The sequence below is a fragment of the Diadema antillarum genome, unplaced genomic scaffold (assembly GCF_040938485.1).
Source record: "Diadema antillarum isolate AM-2024a unplaced genomic scaffold, OU_Dant_1.0 scf00000143, whole genome shotgun sequence".
NCBI classification, from domain to species: Eukaryota; Metazoa; Echinodermata; class Echinoidea; order Diadematoida; family Diadematidae; genus Diadema; species Diadema antillarum.
The window spans coordinates 1145793-1169864 of record NW_027271032.1 but is presented as its reverse complement, the minus strand read 5'-3'; the positions used below and the strand labels follow the sequence as shown (position 1 = coordinate 1169864).

The 24072-nt window shown below is 38.9% G+C and overlaps 2 protein-coding genes across 2 annotated transcripts in view; one reads left to right on the top strand and one right to left on the bottom strand.

The window, feature by feature from the left end:
• The window catches only part of LOC139721415 (alpha-2,8-sialyltransferase 8F-like), a 59623-nt gene extending 39177 nt beyond the window's left edge, over nucleotides 1-20446 (bottom strand). The window contains exons 1-2 of the mRNA XM_071632731.1: nucleotides 20321-20446; nucleotides 2339-2520 (exon numbers count right to left, since the gene is read on the bottom strand). Of these exons, the coding sequence (XP_071488832.1) occupies nucleotides 2339-2520; nucleotides 20321-20446 (308 nt within the window). The remainder of the gene's footprint in view (nucleotides 1-2338; nucleotides 2521-20320) is intronic.
• LOC139721414 (scavenger receptor cysteine-rich domain superfamily protein-like) overlaps nucleotides 20396-24072 on the top strand; it is a 33122-nt gene continuing 29445 nt past the window's right edge. The window contains exon 1 of the mRNA XM_071632730.1: nucleotides 20396-20818. The gene's annotated coding sequence lies outside the window, so the exon portion shown is untranslated. The remainder of the gene's footprint in view (nucleotides 20819-24072) is intronic.

The following is a 24072-nucleotide window of genomic DNA, read 5'->3' as shown; positions in this document are numbered from 1 at the left end:
GCTTTCATATTTCTGTGCAGAATGCATTTATCACACCTGCTGACCTGGAGGCGATTTTTTTTTTCTTCCCCGTAACCCGTCGAAATTGCCTATTGCGTCACTTGAGCAAAGACTATCAGTGTACTAGATCTGGCTCACCGATAACATGGTGGAAACTTCCAAGTTACTAGAATATAAAAATAGTATAGGGAAAGCCCCAGACTGGTGCTTCTTCAGATGACCTCGAAATAAAAATTCAGAAAATATGCCCCAATGTTCTCCTATTTACAACGGGTGACGCAACGAACAGCTGTTGCGGCACATTTTGGTAAATTGCACATTTAGGTAAATTACCAAAATGTGCAGTTACCAAAATGTGCCGTGACTATGTTACGGCACATTTTGGTAACTGCACATTTTAGTAAATTTACCAAAATGTGCAGGACATTGACGGCACATTTTGGTAACTTTCTGCTCCTCCAAAATCATCACAAAAACAAATTGTGCAGTTGGTTTTTGTCCCCATGCACCGAATGAGTTCGGAAGCCTCAAGGCCGTGTCACACCTTTCCGGGCAAGCTACGCGGGCTTGTTGCGAGTAAGGTTTTCCCAGCACGCAGGAAAATTATGTCGCACGTAGTTGCCCAGAGTTGCGCACGGAAGTCCGATTTACCCGCAGCCAAATTTTGAGCAGCACCTCGCAGGCAACTCCCACGCAGGTACTTGGCAGTCCCCTATGCGGTCAGCGCGGCCAAGATAATGACATTCTGTCATTTCTGTTGGACTTCTGCCATTCCTTCAGATGAATTTCTGAGTTGTCAGCCCCCACGCGCCTGACACGCACGTCACACAGAATACCCGCAAGAAGACGCATCCAGCAAGTAAGACACATATGCATAATGCGCGCAAATCCTTGTCCGTCCTCAGAAATTGTCCGGTATGCTGGAAAATCCTCACACGCAACACGTAACTTGCCCGGAAAGGTGTGACAAGGTTACGGGTAAAAAGCATTTGCGTGCGCACCTTCGGGCGACTACGGGTGAGATACGTGCTAGGTACTGTTACGTGCAGGTCATCTGCGGGGACCTCTGGGTAGTAAAAATTGTTCTTCGCAAGTCGCACGCAAGGCTTACCCGGAAAGATGTGACACGGCCTGTAAGGCCTGTAAGGCCGTGTCACACCTTTCCGGGCAAGCTACGCGGGCTTGTTGCGAGAAGTGATTTTTTTTTCAGCACTCAGAAAAATTTTCTGTGGGCGGACAAGAATGTTTACGAGTTTCGCACTTGTGTCTTATTTGCTAGACGCGTGCTACTTACCTTCTACTTGCGTGTATTCCGTTAGACCTGCGTGAGAACTTTGAAACTGATCCGTTTTCTGTTACGAGCGACTTACGGGTACTGCAAAGTACCTGCATTGGGGTTGTCTGCAAGGTGCTGCCGGTAAGGTCTCCTACTGGTGTTCTGCGTGTACCCTCGCAACTCACTCGGAACATATTTTGAACATGCTCAAAGCCTTGTCATACCGTATCTGGGGAAGTTTGACTTGCGGGGAAGCAAAATTTGCTACCCGGAGGTCTCCGCAGTTGGTCCGCACCTGACAGGCAACGCAGGCAACCCCCATGCATGTATTTCGCAGTCCCCGTACGCGGCCAAATGAATGACATTCTGTGGTACTTCTGCCATTCCTTCAGAGGAATTCCGTTACTGAGTTGTCAGCCCACGCACCTGGCACGCAGGTCACACAGCATACCCACACGAAAAGTAATCGCAATTACTCGAGCTTTCAGCTCGGGTGAGCTAAATAAGTATCTTGCCTGTCTTCACTGCTGCAGTAGGACCATATCACCTTAACTCCTTGACCGTATTATAAATCTCAAGCCCATCCATGGGTTTTTTATTTCAGTTACCAAAATGTGAAAATTGTCCAAAATGTGCAGGCAAATCCACTTTTAACTGCACATTTTGGTAACAGTTGATCCCGTCAGGTATAGGTGCACTATCGGCACATTTTGGTAAATTACCAAAATGTGCAGTTACCAAAATGTGCAGTCACATAGTGACGGCACATTTTGGTAACTTACACATTAATGTGCAGTTACCAAAATGTGCAGTCACATATATAGTGACGGCACATTTTGGTAACTTACACATTTTGGTAATTTACAAAAATGTACCGCTTTACCAAAATGTGCCGCAACAAACAGCTTTATAATGTTCTACTTCCAGCGCACAGCGTTGCATGTCTACTGTGTCTCTTTCTCGTATCTCGGGAATACATTAGATGTCATTATGTATGAAACTGGAGAAAGCATGGAGTTATGCATAGCTTCCTGGTGTATTACAGCATCGTGTCAAGCTCACCGTGTATGATCCCATCTATGAAAGTTGCCAATGTTAGCCACACGCGAGAGCGGAGCGATGCCGTTGATCACGCCTACATAAATAACACCAACAATGACGATTGCAAGCACCAGGTAGCCACGTGCAGACAGCCTTCGGACGTTCCTCATGCTCACTCGCCAGTAGGCAGACTCACTCTGCGCCTGGGGTCAAAACGAAATGATACGTTTGCAATTAACCGATTATCATGCAAGTTCAACGAGCATCCCATGAGTTTTTCTTGTCGGTTGTATTAATTCAAAACCCGCGGAAATGACATGCAAGATCGGGGAAGCCCTCCACTTCCCCAATGCTTTCGGTAGCTGAGGAATACGCCACAAAAGATTTGATTTTTCATCGTCTTCATTGTAGCGTAACTCCACTCCGCGATAGCTGAGACGTACGTCGTGTGTACGCTCTTTGGTGTGCACCCATACCTGCCATAGCCAAGCTGGCAAATTTTTGTCTAGTCGTGTAACTATAGGAACCATGGGCATAAATCCCGGGGGGATGGGGGATATATCCCCCCCCCCCCCCCGAAATGGAGGAGGGGGATGGCCTGTACAATCACCCCCCCCCCCCCCTGAAATTTGAGAATAAATGGAGGAAGCAGAAATGTGATTGTATCAATTTTGGCATATTGCATGACATTCGATCGTACGCCCGCCTTCAGACAGGTAACAGAGTAGTCTAGCTTCTGGACTCTTTTTACTCGTAGCAGTGATCGTGTACACGTCAAGCCGTATGAGGGCGTGACACCCGAGGATTGCGATACGCCGAGAACTGCGATACCCGAGAAAACCCGTTGGGCGCGCAGTCTCTCGAATATCGCAATCAGAAAGTTTGCGCCCTCTCTTGGCACCAAGGAAAAGGGGACGGAGCCCAGACTAGTAACAGAGCTGAACAGTATTCTACATCTTGTAGGATAATATATACATAATTTTTCTGAAGCGCTCGCTCGCGAAGAAAGTAATATCGACACATGGTATGGTCCAGACGTTGACAACGTCAAATAGCATAGGCTTAGGTGTAAACATGCTATGACGCGAGCAACTCGGGACCAGCTCCAAATTATGTACGAAAACAAACAAACAATAACAAAAACTATTCCGCCATAATTGAAACCCGCCCCCCCCCCTCCATTTCAATCATTCCTGAAACAATGATGACTCTGATACAAAGTCATCTATGGGCATATACCCAGGGATGATCAGGGGCATCGAATCTATCTCGGGGGGCAAAGGGGCATTTGCCCCGCCCCTAAGGAAATGTTGGGGGTAGACAAATCATTTGTCCCCCAAGCAATTCCCGAGATGAGGACAAATCTCGAACTTTCTTCATGGAAAATTGTCCAACTATATACCGCCAGAACTATGCACCGGATCGTTGAATTGCAATGAGAAATATGCAAAAGCTCCTGTACCGGGTTCCTTTCGATAGACTTTGCACACTTTTGAGATTGACGTATTTCATTGAATTTTATCAAAGAGTGTGCAGCAGATGTTTCACTTAAAGAGGCGTCGATGGAGGGGATGGAGGGGGATGGTTCCCCCATAAAAGTATTGGGGACAAACATATCATTTTGCTCCTTCTCGTAACTCCCGAGATGTGGAAATGTTTTAACTTTTTTGATAGAAAATTATTTAAATGTTTCACCCAAAGATGGCTGAATTTCAATTCTGAAAATAGGGGCACGTGCCCCCCCCCCCTCCCCCTCAAAAAAAAAAAAAATCGGTGGTAAAAAGAAAAAAAAAACTTACCAAAATGGTAATTCAAGAGTTAATAAACAGCTTTTGAAATCGACATGAAAGGGTGATTATGAAAATAAAAATGAGATTTTCTTTTTCTAAAATCTCTTTTAACCATTAAAAATTCAGGAGGATGGGGGGGATGAATCCCTCCCCCCTGAAATGGAGGAAGGGGGATGGCCTGTACAATCATCCCCCCTGAAATTTGAGGATAAAATGGAGGCATATTGCATGACGTTCGTACGCCCGCCTTCAGACAGGTGACAGAGCTGAACGGTATTCTATCTTGTAGGATAATGTATACATAATTTTCTGAAGCGCTGCAATCAGATGCAAGGATTTCAGAAGCTTGTAACAGTTTGTCAGAAAAATATCTGACCAAAACGCTTCATGAAGTGGCACCAGCAATATAAACTGCGCTTCCCTCCCCCTTTTTTTTTTCTTTTACGAAATTCCTGGATCCGCCCCTGATTCCTTCCACTTTGCTGATTTGTTTTTGTTACTTTGTGACGCTTTTTTGCACTTGTCGTGCAAAAATAAAGTGCATCTACACCGAAAAGGGAATCAAAAGAGGGAATTTTTGTTCTAAGTGTGAGGGCAAGCGTGAGCCCAGCCTCAATGGATAGTGGGTATTATTTTTGTCGACCTTTCATGAAGTTTGTTTAGATTGCAAGCTGACAATATTCATGTATACATATTCTTTTTCTCTTTATAACGTTCTTGTTAGGCGCTGGCGTGTCAAGGCCGGTGCATGACTGGTCTCGCGTAACAACCTTCTACCAGGGAGGTGAGATTTCTCTCTCGTAACAACCTTCTATGCCCAAGGAGGTGAGATTTCTTCTCACCTCCATGCCTCGGCAATCAGGGGGGCATTTCATGAAGCATTTTGTCCGACAAAGTTGTCGGACAAATTTGCTCTCAGCCAATCAGATGCAAGGATTTCAGAAGCTTGTAACAGTTTGTCAGAAAAATATCTGACCAAAACGCTTCATGAAATCCCCCCCCCCCCCGTGTACTATTCCTCGCGCATATCGAACAGCGCAAACAAAGCTGATCGGAGGGCGCCCTCTACCGACTAGAAAAGATTACGCCATCATGTTTTATGAACTACTAGTACTTAGTATCCACTCTGTTCCGTTTCTCCACTTGTGTGGAAGAAATCAATACGACAAAATCAAAAATGTTCACATGAAAGTGTAAACGAGTACTCATAAGGAATATGAATCATAAATGATATACGTACATGATTATATTTCATGGTATACCGGCGGTGCATGGAGACCGTTATCGATAAGCATTTGAGTTTGTTACCATAAATTTTCTCTTATTTTCAACTGAAGGAACAAAATACATACACACAGAAAGAAATAACGTGAACTTCCGAGTATATTCAAGGCCATTTTTGCCTGGGGATGGGGAGGACAATACAATTGGGGATATAACGAGACAAAAACTAAATTAATGGACAAAAAGGGGATAACCCGAATATAGGAAAAGTTGAAAGAAGAGAAGAGAAGAGAAGAGGAGCGATAACACAGAGTGTTCAGGAGTTAGAGTTGTATACATTAAGAAAACAAGATCAACTAATTTTACATTGACCAAATAACACGTGCAGATGAAACCAGACAGCCATTGAATTGCTACTATGAATACGTAATGATCCATAAACCATCTGGCTTTGAAAACTGTTCACAGTGGCACTTTCTCTGTCGTGATGCTTCCATTTCCACTCATGGTTCATGTTTTAATTATCTTTTTCTTTTTCTTTTTTTTGCTCACGATAAAAGAATTAATTCATGAGCAAAAACAATCAGTTTAATTTAGACCTTCGAATATGATTATTGTGCAATTAGAATGTTTAGAGTTTTGTTGAATTTTTCATATTTTGTAATTGTTGACACATATAATGTCATGTACTTATGTTTTATGTGAGAAAAAAAAATCAAGTTCAAGTTCAAGTTTATTTAACCAATTCATTAAACATTTGACATTTTACAAAAGGATACAGCATTAAGAATAATGAATGGTTTGGGACCCCAAAAGAAGCAGAGCTTGTAAAAAAAGGGGTCCCGGATAAACATATAAAACAAAACATACTAAAGTTTTAAACATATTAACAAGAAGTATAATAGTAACATATTTACATAGAACAGATGCAACACAAGCACACACACACACACACACACACACACATTCAATCACACAAACACGTGTCACAAAAACGCTCATGCACATACATGTAATTCACATGAAATTGCCGAAAGATACTTTATATTTTACTATACTTTTAAATTCAGCTTCCCTGATCAATTCTTGTTTTACAAATTCCCCTCAAGATAAATGCGACATGTACGTTTAAAGGTGGATAGTGTTGAGGCTGACCTAATTCTCAATGGCAAATTATTCCATTCTCTAATACAAACATATACAAATGAATTTTGGGCAGTTTGAGTTCTTACAAAGGGTTGATGAATGAAATTACTTTTACGCGTATTATAAGCATGAACGGTAGAATTTAACACAAACGCATCCTTCATGAAAGATTTCGGATCACCTTGTGTCTTAAACATAAAAATCAAGCAACTCAAGATCACTAATTTTTCAAATGGCAAAATATGAAGTTGAATAAACAATGGCAAACTTGGACTTCTATAGTTTGAATTTGTAATATACCTTACAGCTTTTTTCTGAAGAACAATCAACTTATCTATATGAGTCTTATAAGTATTTCCCCAAGCTACATTACAGTGCATTAAATGAGGCATAACTATGGCATTATACAGAGTAATTAAGGTTTCTTTTGGTAAGAGACGTAACTTGGATAAGATACAAAAAAAAATGTATTTACAAGTTCTGTTGGAGATGAAAAAATAAATGAATGAATGAATGAATGAATGAATGAATGAATGAATGAATGAATGCTATATATTCAGTCTACAGTCAACTATTGGTACAAAATATAAAGTGATCACAACCAAACTGATCATCCATGACGTGCGCATTTCCTTATCGCAAGTCTGTTACTAAGTAACTACTAAGCAATTTGATTGATTTTTATCAAATTTCCGTGACAATATTGAATATACAGCTCCTGTGTTCACCGCTTTGACACGTCTATAACCTGGACTATTTATGTTGCATAAATCATTTGTTGAAATCAAACATATTGAGAATAAAACCTACACACAGGCTCAAACATAAATCGAGTTGAGTACTCCCCTCGATAAAATCAAACCCAAGTTAAGTTCAAATTTGAGCCCATGGAAATACATGGACGAGCTTCAGCGTCTACTTTGATTCTGATTGGTAGAAAGCAAATTAAGTTTTGATTGAATGTTCAAGATCAAACAACATTTTAAAAGCATTTTTCATGTCTCAGTGCATGTTGTGTACAGGGCTGTGATTAATTGCGTCTAGTTCTATAGCTCAGACGAAAGACTAACGGTGATATATAGTATCTGGTAAGATATTCCATATAGTACGTGAAATACTGTTATAGAATGAAATTTGATTATTACTTCGTTGAGTATTGTATGCAATTCTACTTTCGTGTTAGATAAACAAGTGTCAAGAAAATTCGGCAAGATAATAATGTACAAATAAATTGCAAATTTGTTAAATGCGTACACTAACAACAATTTTAGTCTTTTAAACAAGGGCCCCCTTTGGGTTTGGAGCTGTGGGTGGTTAATAATTTTTATGGCACATCTTTGTAGAATGTAAATAGGTTTAAAAGAGATTTAGCACAGTTCCCCCAGATGACATTGCAATACATGATACAATATGGCAAGTTCATATAGTGAAACATAAACTTAGGAGTACATAATAGGGAACTATTGCACTTACGCTATAGGTATTTATTGCTCCAATCGCCCTAAATACTTTTATAATACCTCCACATGTTTTTTTCCATGTCAGGTTGTCGCCAAGTGTTTCTCTTAAAAATGTTGTTCTATGTATTACTGGAAGGCTGACACCTGCTATGCTAGACAAAATTCTGAAATTGTTGACATCTATAATCACTTTATATCTTGCTTTGAAAATCACATGATGTCTCATCAACAGCAGCTTCAGTTTATTTGCTAAAAACCTCAATCTTGAACTTTGGCTTATTTTATCATTCAATGTTGCACATGACCGGTCATGGTGTACACCATACATTTTTTTTTTTAAAGATAGCTTTTATAGTGTCCCTTCTGATGCCAAATGAGATTGATTTGTGTTAAAGAATAATCATGGCTGATGCTTTAGAAAGGTCTAAAAATACACAATGACAAACTCTCAAACGCCTTCACAAGTTTATCACAAAAATCAAGTACTAGTATAGAGAGCCATAAGTTGAGTGGGTGCTGTTCGTTATTCCGAAGGTTCGATATTCCGAAGGTGCGTTATTCCGAAGGTTCGTTAATCCGAAACACACAAATTCCCTATACCTAGAGGTTCGTTAATCCGAAAATGAAAAAGGATTCGTTAATCCGAACATTTGTGGCGTTATTCCGAAGGTTCGTTATTCCGAAGATTTGTTCATCCGAAAATGAAATTCGTAAAAACGAACCTTCGGAATAACGAATCTTCGGACTGAAGAGCCTTCGGAATTACGAACCTTCGGAATAACGAGCTGTAACCAGTTGAGTAACTATGAGGTCGTAATCCAAATTGTTTGGCACATAATCTTTATGTGACATAGAAAGAAGCCGCTTTTGAACAAGTTTTTCGAATAGCTTGGAAAAGTCAGTATAGCAATAGGTCTCTGGGCCCTGTTTTATTAAAAGATAAAATCAATCTTAGATTTCCTTAACACACAGGCTGCCATAGACTTATCATAGAAATCAACTTTATAATCAATTTTAACTCTTCATAAAACAGGGCCCAGATTTTATGGAATAGAAATATAACCGTTGTCATGAATTGGTATTATGACTGTGCCAACTTTCATTTATCTATAATTGCTTCTTTTTTCTTTTTCTTTTTTTACCCAGAGAGCTTGATATAATGTAGTATCGAGGAGTCTATTAACATTGTCCTTCATTCCAGATGTGCATTACTGTAATATAAACAAGCGAAATGCAAGTTAGCACTTTGAGTTGAATACCAAGAATAATAATCAGTTTATATCAATAACCAAATATTGTATACCACTGGTGAAAGCAGAGGGAAATATATTTGGACGCTCCTTGACGAAAACGAGTGCTTCTGATTTAATTAAGGGATATTTTTGTGGAAACTGGTAGCTAGATTGTAGATTGGTAATATAAATAACCAGAACTAGATTTTGAATGACACCTTGAAAATCATACCAGCCCAAATCGCGTCTTTTAAGTAAAAAAAAAAAAAGGATGACCATATCATGAAACTGAGCGGAAAACCGTTATGTTCTCTACCCTTGGGGTAGGCACGGATATACCGTATACAAACATGTCTGGTATAGTAACTGCTCTGCATGACCCCTGTCAAAATTCACTCCCCCAATACCACCCTCCTTCCCCCCCCCCCCCCCCCCAAGCCCTGCCTGATTTACACCTGGCTGAAGAAGGAATTATTATAGGTTTCGAAACAAAAACTAACAACAGCGAGAATTGTAAGTGGGAATGCTCATTAGTTTGCACAAGCGAGATTTACTGTATTACGCACGCACGCACACACACACACACACACACACACACACACACACACACACACACACACACAAGTAAGATACTCACCATACACATAAGGCTATATAGTGAAGACCATGGCCCAAAAACTTACGATAAGTATCGCCCGCAGCTTAATCATGTTCCGTTCCTAATTGAAGAGACTTGTGTTCGATTTTCAACAGAATGTCTGGATGTGTTTATCAACGTTCCCTCTAACTCAAAAAGCTTGTCATATCTGTTTGAAACGGCACTCCTTTGTAGATATGAGATATGGAAATAACCAACACGGTTGCAGCTATACTGGTGTCATGAGTAAAGAGACTGATGTAGATAGTGATTAAACGCCATCATCATTGACAAGCATAAACAAAGGAAAGATAACAGCACCACAAGTCCACACTTAGTCAGTTATACGTATACTACTTGGTGACATAATATACAACGCCAAAGATTTCGATTATTATTGTTTATCTAAAGATCGTTTTAATCTTCAAGAGCACCGGGATCGCTTGTTCGTTTGTTTGTTTGTTTGTTTGTTTGTTTGTTTGTTGCGTTGGGGATCGTTGGTTATAGTTACAGCACTGACGATGATATTGAGAAGAAAGAGTATTGATGTATCATAATGACTGACATTGATCAATTAATTTGCAGAAATCTTAGGCGGCCAGAATGTGAAGACAACCACAATTTAAAGCACTTCGCAACCCTTTAGCAACTGAAGATTCCGTAAATAATGGCTCATTGTTTCCTCTATATATATATATATATATATATATATATATAGAAAGTACAAAAAAATGTGATTATTTGTACCATGCAGAAACAATAAAATGAAAGTAAAATGAAATGAAATGAAATGATATTTAACAACTTTCTAAATTATGCAAACTAGCTCACATGTTTATTTTGTCTATTATAGGTTATGTTTATTTGAGAACCTATTAAGACTTTACCAAAAGACTGGTGTGTCACAGAAATAATTCTGACATACTTTGACCTCTTTCAAATCACGTAATTATATATTCTATAATATGAAAACAATAAAGATAATAAAGCATAAAACTATACAAAAGCGTATAAGGGCGATTTCGGGCGTTTTAGGGAGTAAGACGGGCGGTTTCGGGCGGTTCAGTTACTAATGGGTTAATATTGTAGGAGGTATACAGCTAAAGCTCGCCAGTCGTATACGTTACCTCCTTGGTTGTACTATAAAAGGCAAGAGGTTCTCCTCCGTTTAGCAGTCAGGTCATAATACCCCTTCCTCTTCAAACTTCCATCAAGTTTATAACTGGATGGTCACGTGAAAATTGCCTGTCAGTCTCTCGACATTTCACTCCCGGCCACTTTATTCTGTATGGAAAGACTAACTGCGACCAGCCCCAAGGAGCGCCCCGAGGTTATTATGAAAAGACATTACCTGTTCCGAGGGATGAAATCCTCCATGTTGCACCCTACAAGTACATGTTATCTTCAATTATTATAGCTCTAGTTTTGTCTTTATAGACTTGCCCCCTCATTCCTTAATTATCAAACGCCCTATTTTCATCTAACCGCGCGCAACAGCATGTTTTGGTATTTCGCATGCCTTTTGCAAGTTTCTGATACTTACGTAGGTTCACTTCCCTGTATGCTTAAATGGCACTTATGTCGATAATACAAGTAAGGTATGTAAATGCGTGTCTACCCATAATGAAACTGGGAGTACATGTATTGTATAGTTTCAATGTTACAATGAATAACAATGAAGTGAATGAAATGAATGCATCTGGTCTACATGCACCTTCGATTAAAGGTTGTTTGATAAAAGAAAGAAAAAGAAAACAATCTTTACTCAATGATTGACACATCGTTATCATTCATTCATCAATAGCAACCACAAAAGATTTACAGCAATTCACAGCGACCTTCGAACAAGTTGAGAGGAACAATTTTAAGTGTTTGAACAATACATGCTTGACAGTGTTCTGTGTGATCTGTACAAGACGATGGATAGTATCAATAGAAGAAAAAAATATAGATATTATAATATCTGATACGCATTCCTATTCCTGTATACTCAGGAAATTGAGAAGGAAATTAATGGATTTCAGGGGCGGATCCGGAATTCCGTAAGGGAGGTGGTGCCCGGAGGCGTGTTTTTTTTTAGACGGCGCAGATTGGGGACCCTAAAAATCTATTGGGGACCCTATCCCTAACCTAACCCTAATCCTAACCCTAACCCTAACCCTAACCCCAACCCTATAACCCTAACCCTATAACCCTAACCCTAACCCTAACCCTAACCAAAAACCCTAACCCAACGTTTTTCCCATAGGTTTAACACGTGCCATGCCCCAATCTGTGCCGTCTTAAAAAAAAACGCTGCCCGGAGGGGGCGCACGCGCCGCCTTGCTTCCATTTTTCTTTTTATTTCTTTCGGTGCGTTCCCCGCTAGATCCACCACTGGATTTAGCCCAAACGACAAAGTGTGTCGACGTTCTTGTCTTATGTTTGTAATGAGCATTGTAAAAGATATCGGAAGACTGAATTGGAGCTGAAATACGCGATAGAACAATAAGTGAACGTTGGGTATAAACAATTATTGCATGATGGTGGAGGGGACATAGATTCTCATTAGTCCCATTCACTGCATTTGCGCTCTGATTTGTATCCCGCTATTTTGTTTCGTGTCCGTGTGAATCCCACTATTAGTAGGCCTAATCTGTTTTTTCGTGTTTTATCATCGCTGTCTGTGTATTCGTTCTCTGTACTCCTCTAAAATTTGAAGCTAAAATCCAGTTCATGTTAAACGAGATTTGATCAGTATAGAGATAAAACCGTGCGGTAAGAGTAGTATGGTATAATGGTCGCAGTCACAATCTATCTATGAGATGAGGTAATTATCATGTCACGATGGTCAAACACATCTTTGCATGCATGAACAGTTTTGTTTCAATATCGCTTCCTCTTTGGACACGGCTTCAAAAGAAACGTTATTCAGCCCATTAAATTGATAGATTCAACAATTCACTGCAGCTATGTGGTGATATAGAGAAAAAGGGGGTCACCTTTGATTGATTATTAATAAATAGAAAACAAAAAAAAATCGGATATTTTTTGTGGACAAATTGCAGGGAGAGCATGAAGCAGTCACATCAGGTGGCTTGAATCATTTGTGCAGAATGACTGTGTGATTTTTTTTTTCTCCCCCGATATCATGTAGTTTCGCAAATGGAAATTGTACATCTATTGTTTAGGCCTATACTTTGTTCGATTTTCACGACAGATTTTAGTTATTTTCTTTGCATTCATTTTTGAGAGGGGGGGGGGGGTAGCTTCTAGAGGTTGAGTTGCCCAGAAGAGCATTGAAATATAAATGAACCATTGCGCGGAGAGCTGCCTTAGCAGGCCTTACATTAATGCTCATACAATTGTTTTCCTATAAAAAACTACAAAGAACATTGGAGAAGAAAAAGAACTTATCATTACATTGATCAAATATTTAGCTAATACAGCAGTATAAAATATCTTGAAACAAACCTACAACATTTATACATTTATCTTACTTGTACGTTTACTTATTTTACATTAATTTTTACTACAATTATTTACCGTCGATATACATACATGTATTTCAAAACCAATTCGATTGACAGACTTCTTATATTGCTCTTATGAGACTATGATAGTATATGTAAAAGCTCAAATTTTATCATATAAGTGCAGAACGTCATCAGTGTATCGGTTGACCATAGTGTACAATGCGCACATAACAAATCTCAATAACTTCAAGTCTCAATTCATTTCATATACTTCTCATTATTACATTAAGAATAATAGCACAAATTTTCATACTTGTCAATAACATACAAATGAAAGAATGTACACAAACAATACCCAGATGCAGTAATTATGAATACAAATGGTCGAAATAGAAATCGGGTTCGAAATCTGACGGGACCTTCATAAAAGCAAGCTAGTTTGGCTGTAAGCCCCGAATAATCAAATGTTTGTGAGAAACAGAAAGCGGAAGAAGTTAAGACCAGACCAGAAAATAATTCCGTTTCGTCGAATTGTTTTCATTGCAACTGATTGAAAAAAAACCCACTGATTTGTCAATCAGTTGTAGTAAAAACAACTCCACGGAAGAATTTCATGAAGTTGAATTATTACGCAGTACTCGCTGCATGCTATAAGGAATTATTCCCTTTATACCTATAAAATAATATCTCCAAATGTATATCAAAACACTTTCATCTATGCATATTCTTAATATTGTAAGCAGTGTAACATTAGCAATGAATAATTAAGCAGTAATGTTCCAAAAAAAGTAAGAATTAAGATGACTTACATCAAATTTTCTAGAAGAGACGTTCGATTGCATCTTCCCATCCTATCGTACCTCCCATAAAAATGATGTAATGCTCTAGAAACCTCAAAACTTTTTTGTTTGCTTCCCAACGCTTTTCTCCCCTTCCATGATATGCCCCACGTACATGACGTATCACTCCACCTCTATATACCCTAAAATGTTAACTTTATACTATTTTATACCCTTCTATTTCATATTTTTGTAAATGATATTCCCCAAACCAATCTCTGATCATGATCATTTCCTCAAATACCTCAATAAATCACCAATTCTAACTGCACTATATGTTCTACAAGGCGTATGAACACCAGTCCTCATGTGGTTAAAAAAAAAAAATAATCTAAAGATCCGCCATACATCACTTGGAGTGACTACATGCTCGCCCACAGCTGTGACTTAGGAAACTACGAATTGATTTCTCTCCCCCCCCCCCCCCCCTTCTCTCTCGAACAAGCTTTATCAACATTCAGATATTCTGTACTCTCAACAAATATTCCCCCATCACACTCTGATTTTGGTCTCCCCGCGTGGTCGTGCATGCAATATTATTTATTTTTCGCATCGCGTTGCAACAATCGATTTTCAAAAACGGTTTGTGTGAACAGGTGTGCGTAAACAGTCCTTTATAGTGTACATAAACATTCCCTGACAATGATTATTGACATAAGTTTGAGTTTTGATGAGATTTTTTTTTAGTATGAAATTCAATTCAGTCAATTTATAGAGTTTCTGTAATAAAAAAATAATATCCAGCAAACGACTGATCATCCAGAACATGAACGCATTATGGTCAGCAATAAATGTATATATATATATATATATATATATATATATATATATATATATATATATATATATATAAATACATGTATATATATATATATATATATATATATATATATATATATATATATATATATATACATATATATACATAGGCCTATATACATATACATATCGATTTTCTTACTATATTAAAAGAATCATGATTTACCTGTATACAGCATGTTATAGTTCTGATTCCGATTCTGGTTCTGTCGATTATTCAGGAATAGCATTTTGCAGGTCTTGCCCCCTCCCCCATACCCACTCCATAATTCCAGAGATGTGGGGGAAAACATGTCAAGACTGCTAAAACATGTAAATATTACAATACTATATTGTGTACACGCAAACGTTGGATTTAGCTATTAAAACTTTATAAAATGCTTCATAATTCGGTTTCCAAAGGTTATGCTGCTCAACGTGTAGTTAGACTTAACCGCTTCTGATCATGGCACAACAGATGCTACTGCTATAAATTGAAGATTTGATACCATCTAAAAGGACTCTCTGACTTCTTCCATGGAGAAAGCTTTGAATCCCATGAATTCCCCATGATACCCGCATAGAAGTCCAATTTCAGTAAAAGCCGTTTATGTCCAACCTTTTCAAAGGCTTTCGAAAAGTCCATGACTATGACATCCGTTTGACGCCCTTCATCCATGTAGGTCGCTTGTGAATCCAACTGATTGTTGTTCACATGATGTGTTCTTATACGAAAACCATATTGGAAGGGGAAGACAGTGTTATTTTCGTCCCTTTATGATTTATAATATTGCTAGCTAGGACTTTTCCCATTGGGTTGTGAGCAGGATACCAGGAAGCGAAATAGGACGGTAGTTGTTTTGTTTTTGTTTTTGTTTTCGTTTTTAATACGGGAGTGGATCTATTTCGTTTCTTGTGGACTGACACAACATTTGCCTCTAGCCAATAATTTTGTATGTTTGGTATTTCACTCAATTCATATGACAAGCGGTATACATTACACACACAAAAATGGGAGCCAGAGTTTACTCAGCTGCTTCAAGACCCGTGGAATTATACAATCTGGCATGGTAAAGGAGTTTTGTATATCTTCAAGCCACAAAGCAACTTTTCTTCATAACCTTTAGGTGTGAACAATAATCCTTCATTATTTTCTTTAAAATCTGATTTTGCGGGTAGTATCCTCAGGCCATGGGATGGCCTTTACTTGCATGGTGAAAGCACTTTTGAACTGTCGATTCGGCGCTTCATCGTGTGCCATCGGATCAGTGACTGTAGTGTTATACACCATCAGTTTTCAGTTCTGTTATTCCTGTGTTATCAGTCCTTTTATACTTGATGAAACTCCAACATGTCCAAAATCTCTTCATATTCCGTGAGATTCCATGTACTAAGTAATGCATCAATTTCAATATGCCCTCCTTTAGGGGTGCAATGGCGCTACGTTTTTCAAAGTGAGGTGCCGATTTTATGATGGCAACAGGGACGTCCATTCATTTTTAAAGGCATACATTTTTGCAGATGAAACAAAAACCCAGCAGTAGTGCTTGAAAATAGTTTTAAAATGTGAGTGAGGGATAGAAACCACTGTAAAAACTTTATCCGTAAAATCAATGTTAATTAAGTGTTGTTAAAATCACAAAATGTGAACAATAGTTATAATAAAAATGTTTCCAGACTAAACCGTCTACAGTTATGGTTTATTGAGAAAAACACTGATATCTCCTCATATTTTAGGCTTTATTGCGAAAATTTTATATGGTAGGATGTTTTGTGATACAACAGACCTACACATATGCATTAAATGTCATATCTTGACATTTTTTAAAAATCACTGTTCCCAAAGGTAAACAGGACCTTTAAGGATGGAAGGGGGACATTTTGCTGCCATTTCTGTACCAGAATCAGCTGACAAACAAAAAGAAGAAGATTAAAAAAGTCTTCACAGCTTTGCTGCCACTTCTCTACCAACTCAACCATATTTCACAAAGTTTATTTGAAAACAAAAACAAAAACTTGTATTCCATATTCCATATTTTACCGTATCTCAATGACGGTATACATTACACTATTACCTAGGGGAATCATTGAGCAAAATTACACATTGAGAAAATTTTCAAAATACAACACGGGCTATATTCGCTTAGCCAACCTAGCTGGTTTTAAAATTATCCTCACGACTTGTTTCTTCTTTGAAAACAGCTTCCTTAAGGTTGTTGATTTGTTACTCCCTGAGTATCAATACATATAAAAAATAAGACATTGGCTGGTTTTAAGGTTATTGTTTGGGTGTAAGGTTGAAATGGAGATAATTATGAAATATATTTGAAGGATAAAGATATATATAACTTGATGTGAATACTCAGTATTATGTTATGAATGGACCGGGGGTGGCGTGGGAGAGGTTAAACTTTTTGTGTTTTGTTTTTTGTGTTTTGTTTTGTTTTGGTTTTTTTTTTTTTTTGGGGGGGGGGGGTATATACTTTCTTGTATTAGTGTGCATTTTTGTTATTTTAATCAATGTATTGTATTTTGTTTTGTTTGTTTGATCTGCTCGTTGTTGTACAATGCATGATGATTGTATACTCTAGTATGTGATTTTCATATCAGGCACGGACCAGCTGAAGAACAGCCATTGGCTGAAGCAGGTTCCGTGCTGAAATAAAATAAACTGAACTGAACTGAACTGTTTTTATACCTCACGAATTGTTTCTTCTTTGAAAATAGATTCCTCAAGGTTGTTGATTTGTTTTTTTATACAACTTAGGGACATTCATGTATCAGTTATCAGCCAACGACTTGCCTGACATATTTACTCATCTATATGTTTCAGAAAAAAAAATGCAGTCCATGCTTACCCCACAAGACAAAGAGCTTATCGTTTCATCTTTCACGTAAATGAGCATAGCACACTCTTGGAAGACACGATGAATGTGAACATAATATATGTCACTCTCTGGAAGGGTGGGTCACTATTATGACATCCCCTATTATACATTCCCCTCTTTCTCTTCTGCATCTATGAGTCGAGAACCGCAAGTGTCCAAGATGATAGGCCCAAAGTATCATTACCCATATCTGGCGTCATACTTAAGCCTATGCATTCCGGTCGCACTTAGTATATACAAATCCACAGGAGCCTATTGATTCTCTAGCTCTATATGTTCATGAAAGTTTAGATTGATATAGTGCGGATGAAAATTATAAGTGGCAGTTGGGCCTCACACCAGATAACTCCTGTTTTCCCTGCCACACCTTTCGTTCCTAACAATTCATTTTATTTTCATTCTTTTTTTTCAACAAAACATATAGAATAAATCAGTAATATTGTTTCATAGGCAGTAGGCATACATTCGACTGTGTGAGAAAGAAACGATAGCCAACTAATAAAGATAATACATACATACAAAGTACTAAGATATGTTTCCACATACGCCACGTGTATAGTAGATCTTTGACTTTCCCCCAACTGTTAGTGGCTAGTTATGAATAATTACAGTTGCTACAAAGGCCTGCACATGAAGAGAATATCGGAGATATCTTACTTGATGCATCCATGCAGGCTTGACTTGTGATAAAAATGGTGATATATAAATTCGCAAACCACGATCAAAATACAACCAGTGAAATTTACAATCAAACTAAACCTAAAACCTTACCACCACCCTAAACCTAACCCTACAAGTCCTTGGAAAAAATGGAAGACCGGCGGAGCAATATTGTTCCAGGAACAAATGTCGTGTCCAAACTTCTTCGAGGCGTGGAGTGAAGGAAGAAAGAGATTGGTGGAAAAAGATGTCCATGATCGCGTTGCTACGGTGACAGGAGGAGTGACCGGTTGTGAATATGTTCTTCGCGAAAGATGAATGTTCGCGATATAGTTGACAGAGCAGTACTAGTATCGTAAATTCCTTCCATCTTTTCCAACAATAGGGCCTATAATAGGCCTAAGCCGGTGAGGACGGCCAAAAACAGTAAAGTGTTAACAAATGAGAAAATGAAAGGATGACTCACATAGTCCTGCCACATCCAGAAGCTACAATAATATATAGTGCATGATGACGAACACTTGTAATTCATGGTCAACCATAAAACAGTGTGATAGCCTTATATGTAGTCCTCTGTTTGTATAGGGCCTACACACAAAGGTATGTCTTTATATTAGCGGGGTGCATGTATGCTAAATATTTCCTTATTTTTCAATTTTTGCATGTTTAAATGGGGATGCGTCCCCCACTCCATGGAACAAACTAGTCAGGGGTGCTGTACAGCATCCGAACACCTCCAGCACCCACGGATTTCATCGATGCAGCTGCAGGGATCTGCTTGGGTCTTGACAATTTCGACCATTATGTAATTTCAATTCTGATCGATGAAAAGGCTCTGACTATCTGATCTACAGCATCGTTCCGGAAAAGTGAAGTAAAATAAGTATACGGTAAGTAAAGTAATGTTTTACCTATTCACTTATGTACAGGGGCCGCGGAACCGGGGGGGGGGGGTGCAGCCCGACCCCCCCCCCACACACACACACACACACATTTGGTTCGTTAAAAAAAAGGACAGAAAAAAGAGGAAAAATTGGGGAAAATCACAAGACCCACTTGAATTGAATTTCCAAAGATTCCGCCCTTACATAAAGTTCCCGTCTAAACACCGGCGTAGCAAAAGGGGGCGGGGGCGATGGGGGCGGTCGATCCCTTAAGATTCTGAATAATTCTGAGTGCACAAGACTTTCCATTATCACTTACATTCCAAAAAATCAATAGTTTCCTCATGTACAAAGGGAATATCCCCTTTCAATCAATCCTTTCCTCTCTTAGTTCCCCCGATCATTTTTTTTTTTTTTTTTTGGTTAAGTTCCCAAATATTCCATCAATGCGTATGCGAGATATCTCAATTTCAACTTTAAAAAAAGGCAAAAGCTCCCTCGTACGGGAAGGATGGGAATAGCACTATCCCACGCTTTCTCCCTGTTTGCCCCCCCCCCCCCCCCCGTGTTATCAACTTAATAGACTACAGTATATGGCTACAATTTGAGGTTTCCAAATATATGCCACAAAATGTGTGCACCAAAACGTTTAACTGCTATATACGGCTTATCCCCTCCCGCATCCGCCTGCTATGTCTCCTTCCACGGACTTGCACTTAAATTTCCAGATATTCCAACAGAAAAGTGCCCATAACAAGTTGAATTTCAGTTCTAAAAAGCTCCCTCGAATATGGGAGGGATATCTTGCCACCCTCCCATCGATTGGTCCCCTCTATAGACTTAGTACACTTTGGGGAATTACAATTTCCGAAGGGGGGGGGGGGGGGGGGGGGGGCTGCAGGCCACGCACGTGAAAGGTGATGGACGAAAGGGTGCGATGATTACTAGTAGTAAAAAATGATACAGTGTACATGGAGCACATCAGCTAGCCGCAACCGCGGTATACCGCCTGGCTAGCTGGCTGGACGATGACGAAGAGCGTTGCTGTCTACTCATCAGCATGAAGTTCAAGGCGACGAGGTGGGCGTGGAGCTCTAGCACAGAAATCCCTGTCATGTTCCAACGATCGAAAGTCCGTGATGTCTAATGTTAAATTGTTCTGGCTAGAGCGTTTTCGTGACGACAGGTACAGGTCGCAAATGCAATGGTGCAATGACAGTGGTGATTCACCGTAGGTTACGGTTGAAAATTGATGATTTCCAAAGGCCTAAAACGTCAGTAGTGCAGAGCTCTCATACACAGTGCATGCGGCTAGCCGGCTCCAGGCAGGCAGGAACAAAATTGATGTCGGCATATACAAGCAGTATCTTGCTGGAGCTGTGTCGGTGAAACACGATTGAGACTCAGCGTTTGTTAGACAGAGACCTAATCGGTGTTACAGTGCATGCCGCACTTGGTGCAGTGGCAGAACTCTATACCGGTAATTTGGTAAGACTGAGTTTCCAGTCACCAACACCAGAAAGTATTTTGTAGTACAATGTAGGTACATGTACATTGGATTAGCTGGGCCAGGGCATCCGGGCAGGGGTTGACTTGACCATCTGCAGATTGTAAACATAAATTCAATTTGTGCCAGACTAGAGAGAAATCACTTGTGTGTGTATGTTTACTCAATGTTAATACTTTTGAAAGTTGAATACTGCAATTCAAGATGCTTACACTTGTCTCCACTGCCTGCAGGTAGCCTACTGCTAAGTGCTAACTATACACAGCCCAGTCACTACGCCTTGCTTTGCATGGCGTCTGGTTGGGCTAATGTACCCGGTACATACTGCATGTCCACCATATCTCATAATCTGTAATACCCGGTACTAGTAAAGGGGGTTATGGGTAGCTGTACTGGTCAGGCCATTAAAGGGGTCTTCGTCAAATTCCAGGTAGAGTAGATACTAGACTAGATGTTGGCTGACTGGTGAGGAATCCTATCTGCATTTGTGTGAACAACTAGAAAAGCATTATCAATACATGTATTTGCAGAGTGCGGACCTCTGCCTTAACTAATAGTATCTGTCCGTCGGGGAATGTTCCGCGGAGACTACGTCTGGCTTCACGGATCCCCTCCGTATGGAGGACAGCGTTAATGGCAAATTATAAAAGAGTCCTCCGGACAGATGGATCTTTCTGTCTTTAACCTCTGCCAAGAGGTCATTTACACCCTTTTTTACACATACCAGTAATCAGTATGCTAGAAATTGCTCAATTCCCAAGGCAATGATATAGAGTCAGTTCCTATAGTGTCTGTGTATCATTTTGCTGTGCGTTCAACATCCATGTGAATCAGTGAATGATCACATACATGCACACCTCAAATACATACAGCCTAAATTCCCTCCTTTTCAACTTAAGTTATTTCCCAATGATAAAAATCCTCCATTTTTTTTTTTTTTAAAGTCCTGGATGCAGCCGATGATCTGGATCACTACCAACATTTATTCATCTGTTTCTTATTGTGTCAATATCAACTTTTCCTGAAAATTAATTTTCCAAATCAATCAAAAAACAAACAAACAAACAAACAGCATTGCTAACAAATACAATCTCCTTTTCTGAGGTATGTACGGTATGTGGAAAATGTTAAACGAAGTGATAGATGACTGTAATGCAGATCAGCATTTTTAAAGAGCAATCTATTTTCTGAGTAGAAAAATGCTCCTTGAAATAAACAACAATTCTGTAGGACTTTGTATCTGTACTTGCAGCACTTGGCATCCCCAGAGGGGATACATGATCTATGACAATTGCCTCTCCAATCCCTAGGGCCTAGTGGTTTAACCTTCAAGAAGTAGTTATAGTATATCAAGCATTCTGTCCATTGCACAGAAGAGTGGGATAACGTCAAGGAGGTATTTCCTGTAGTTTTAAATAGTAATATTAGTAATAGTACTTTGGTAAAGATGATCTCACTGGTGCAGTGTCGTGTTACACATTGCGTGAAGTAGGTTCACCTATAATCGCTTGCGTAAATTTAGCTAACCTGGTCTTCACAATCTGTAAGTATAGATGATCATGATTGTAGCAGCTATGCATGCCGGATATGATGTACATCAGTGTACATCAATTTTGTTTTTGTGTGAAAAATGAATGCTTTTTCTTCCCCTGATTTATGTTTGTTTGTATATCTTATTTTCTTAATTGGAAAATCATGAATAATGTCATCAAACCTCAATATTGATATGTGGGTAAATTAAAGGGATAGTACAGTATTGGTGGAGATGAAAATTGGGCTTTCAACTTTTTGTGAGATACCAAGAAAACACTTATGATATAGTACAGAGCATACCATTTTAAGAGGAATTCAAAGTTTATTTGATGAAAATCGGGTTTGGAATGACTGAAACATCCTAAAACAAAGTAAAACAAAGCGATCGTAATAAAGTGTGGGTCCCACACTTTATTAGAATCTCCCTTTTTTGGATATCTCAGCCATTTCAAAACCAATTTTCATGAAATAAACATTGAATTCCTCATAGAGTTAAATGCTCTTTCATATTTCATAAGAGGTTTCTCATTATCTCACCAAAAATGTTAGAAACTTGAAATTAGGTCTCAACCAAAACTATACCATCCCTTTAAGGTATCCTGTCAGTGTCATTCCTGGATCATACTTAAAGAAACAACTGATTTTACTTCTTGGTCTACTCTGCATTGCATCTTAGCATCAAAACTCCATAGATGTCAGAATTTCAGTTATGGAAGAGATGATTCAAAGACTCATTTATCTGGGTTTTCTAATATATCATTAGCGAGTTATTGTTACCTCACTTTCTTTCTTCTGGAATGAAGCAATGTGCCACTGTGGTGCCACAGAATTTGACTTGAATATTTGCCAAAAAGTTTGTATGAGTACTATGATTTTAGATTAGTGAGTTATGCTGGAGATTTCGAGGAAAATTGGATGCTTGTTTGCTTGAATTGTTTTTACAACTATAGATGATATCATAAGTCAGGGAAAACATGAATAGTTACATACATATGTAGTAAAAGTACAGTGTATAGTAATTTGTCTGCACATTCAAATACAAGAACACTCTGAAGAGTTTCTTCCCCCCCCCTTTTTTTTTAATGATTGCCTGATATAGCAGTTTGATTTTGGTAATTTTTCTATTTCCGAGACATAACCATTGACACCAAGAAATACTAATACCACTGCCTATGATGCAAATATATTGATTTTATATGGAGAGAAATACCTTGTGAGTAACTTCAGTTTTGAGTACCTGTACTATTACACCATTGTCTCTCTCACTGTCACTCTCTTTCTCTGTCTGTCTGTCTGTCTCTCTCTCTCTTTGTAAAATCTACATTATTTTCATCCATCATAATGTCATCTGTCAATTGTTCTGATATCATTGATGATTCATGAAAATAACTGTTCTTAGCTTCGCCCCCCCCCCCCACACTTTTTATGCCTCCGCCACGAAGTGGTGCCGGAGGCATTATGTTTTCGGGTTGTCCGTCCGTCCGTACGTCCGTACGTACGTCTGTACGTCCGTACGTACGTCCGTCCGCTTTCGTTTACGCGATAACTTGAGTAATATTTACTGGAATTTTACCAAACTAGGTCCAAGTATTAAGTATGATAGGGCAATGATTTGATTAGATTTTGGGTGAAATCGGCTAAAGGTCAAAGGTCAAAGGTCAAGGTCAAATCATGAAATTGCATCCGTTTACGCGATAACTCA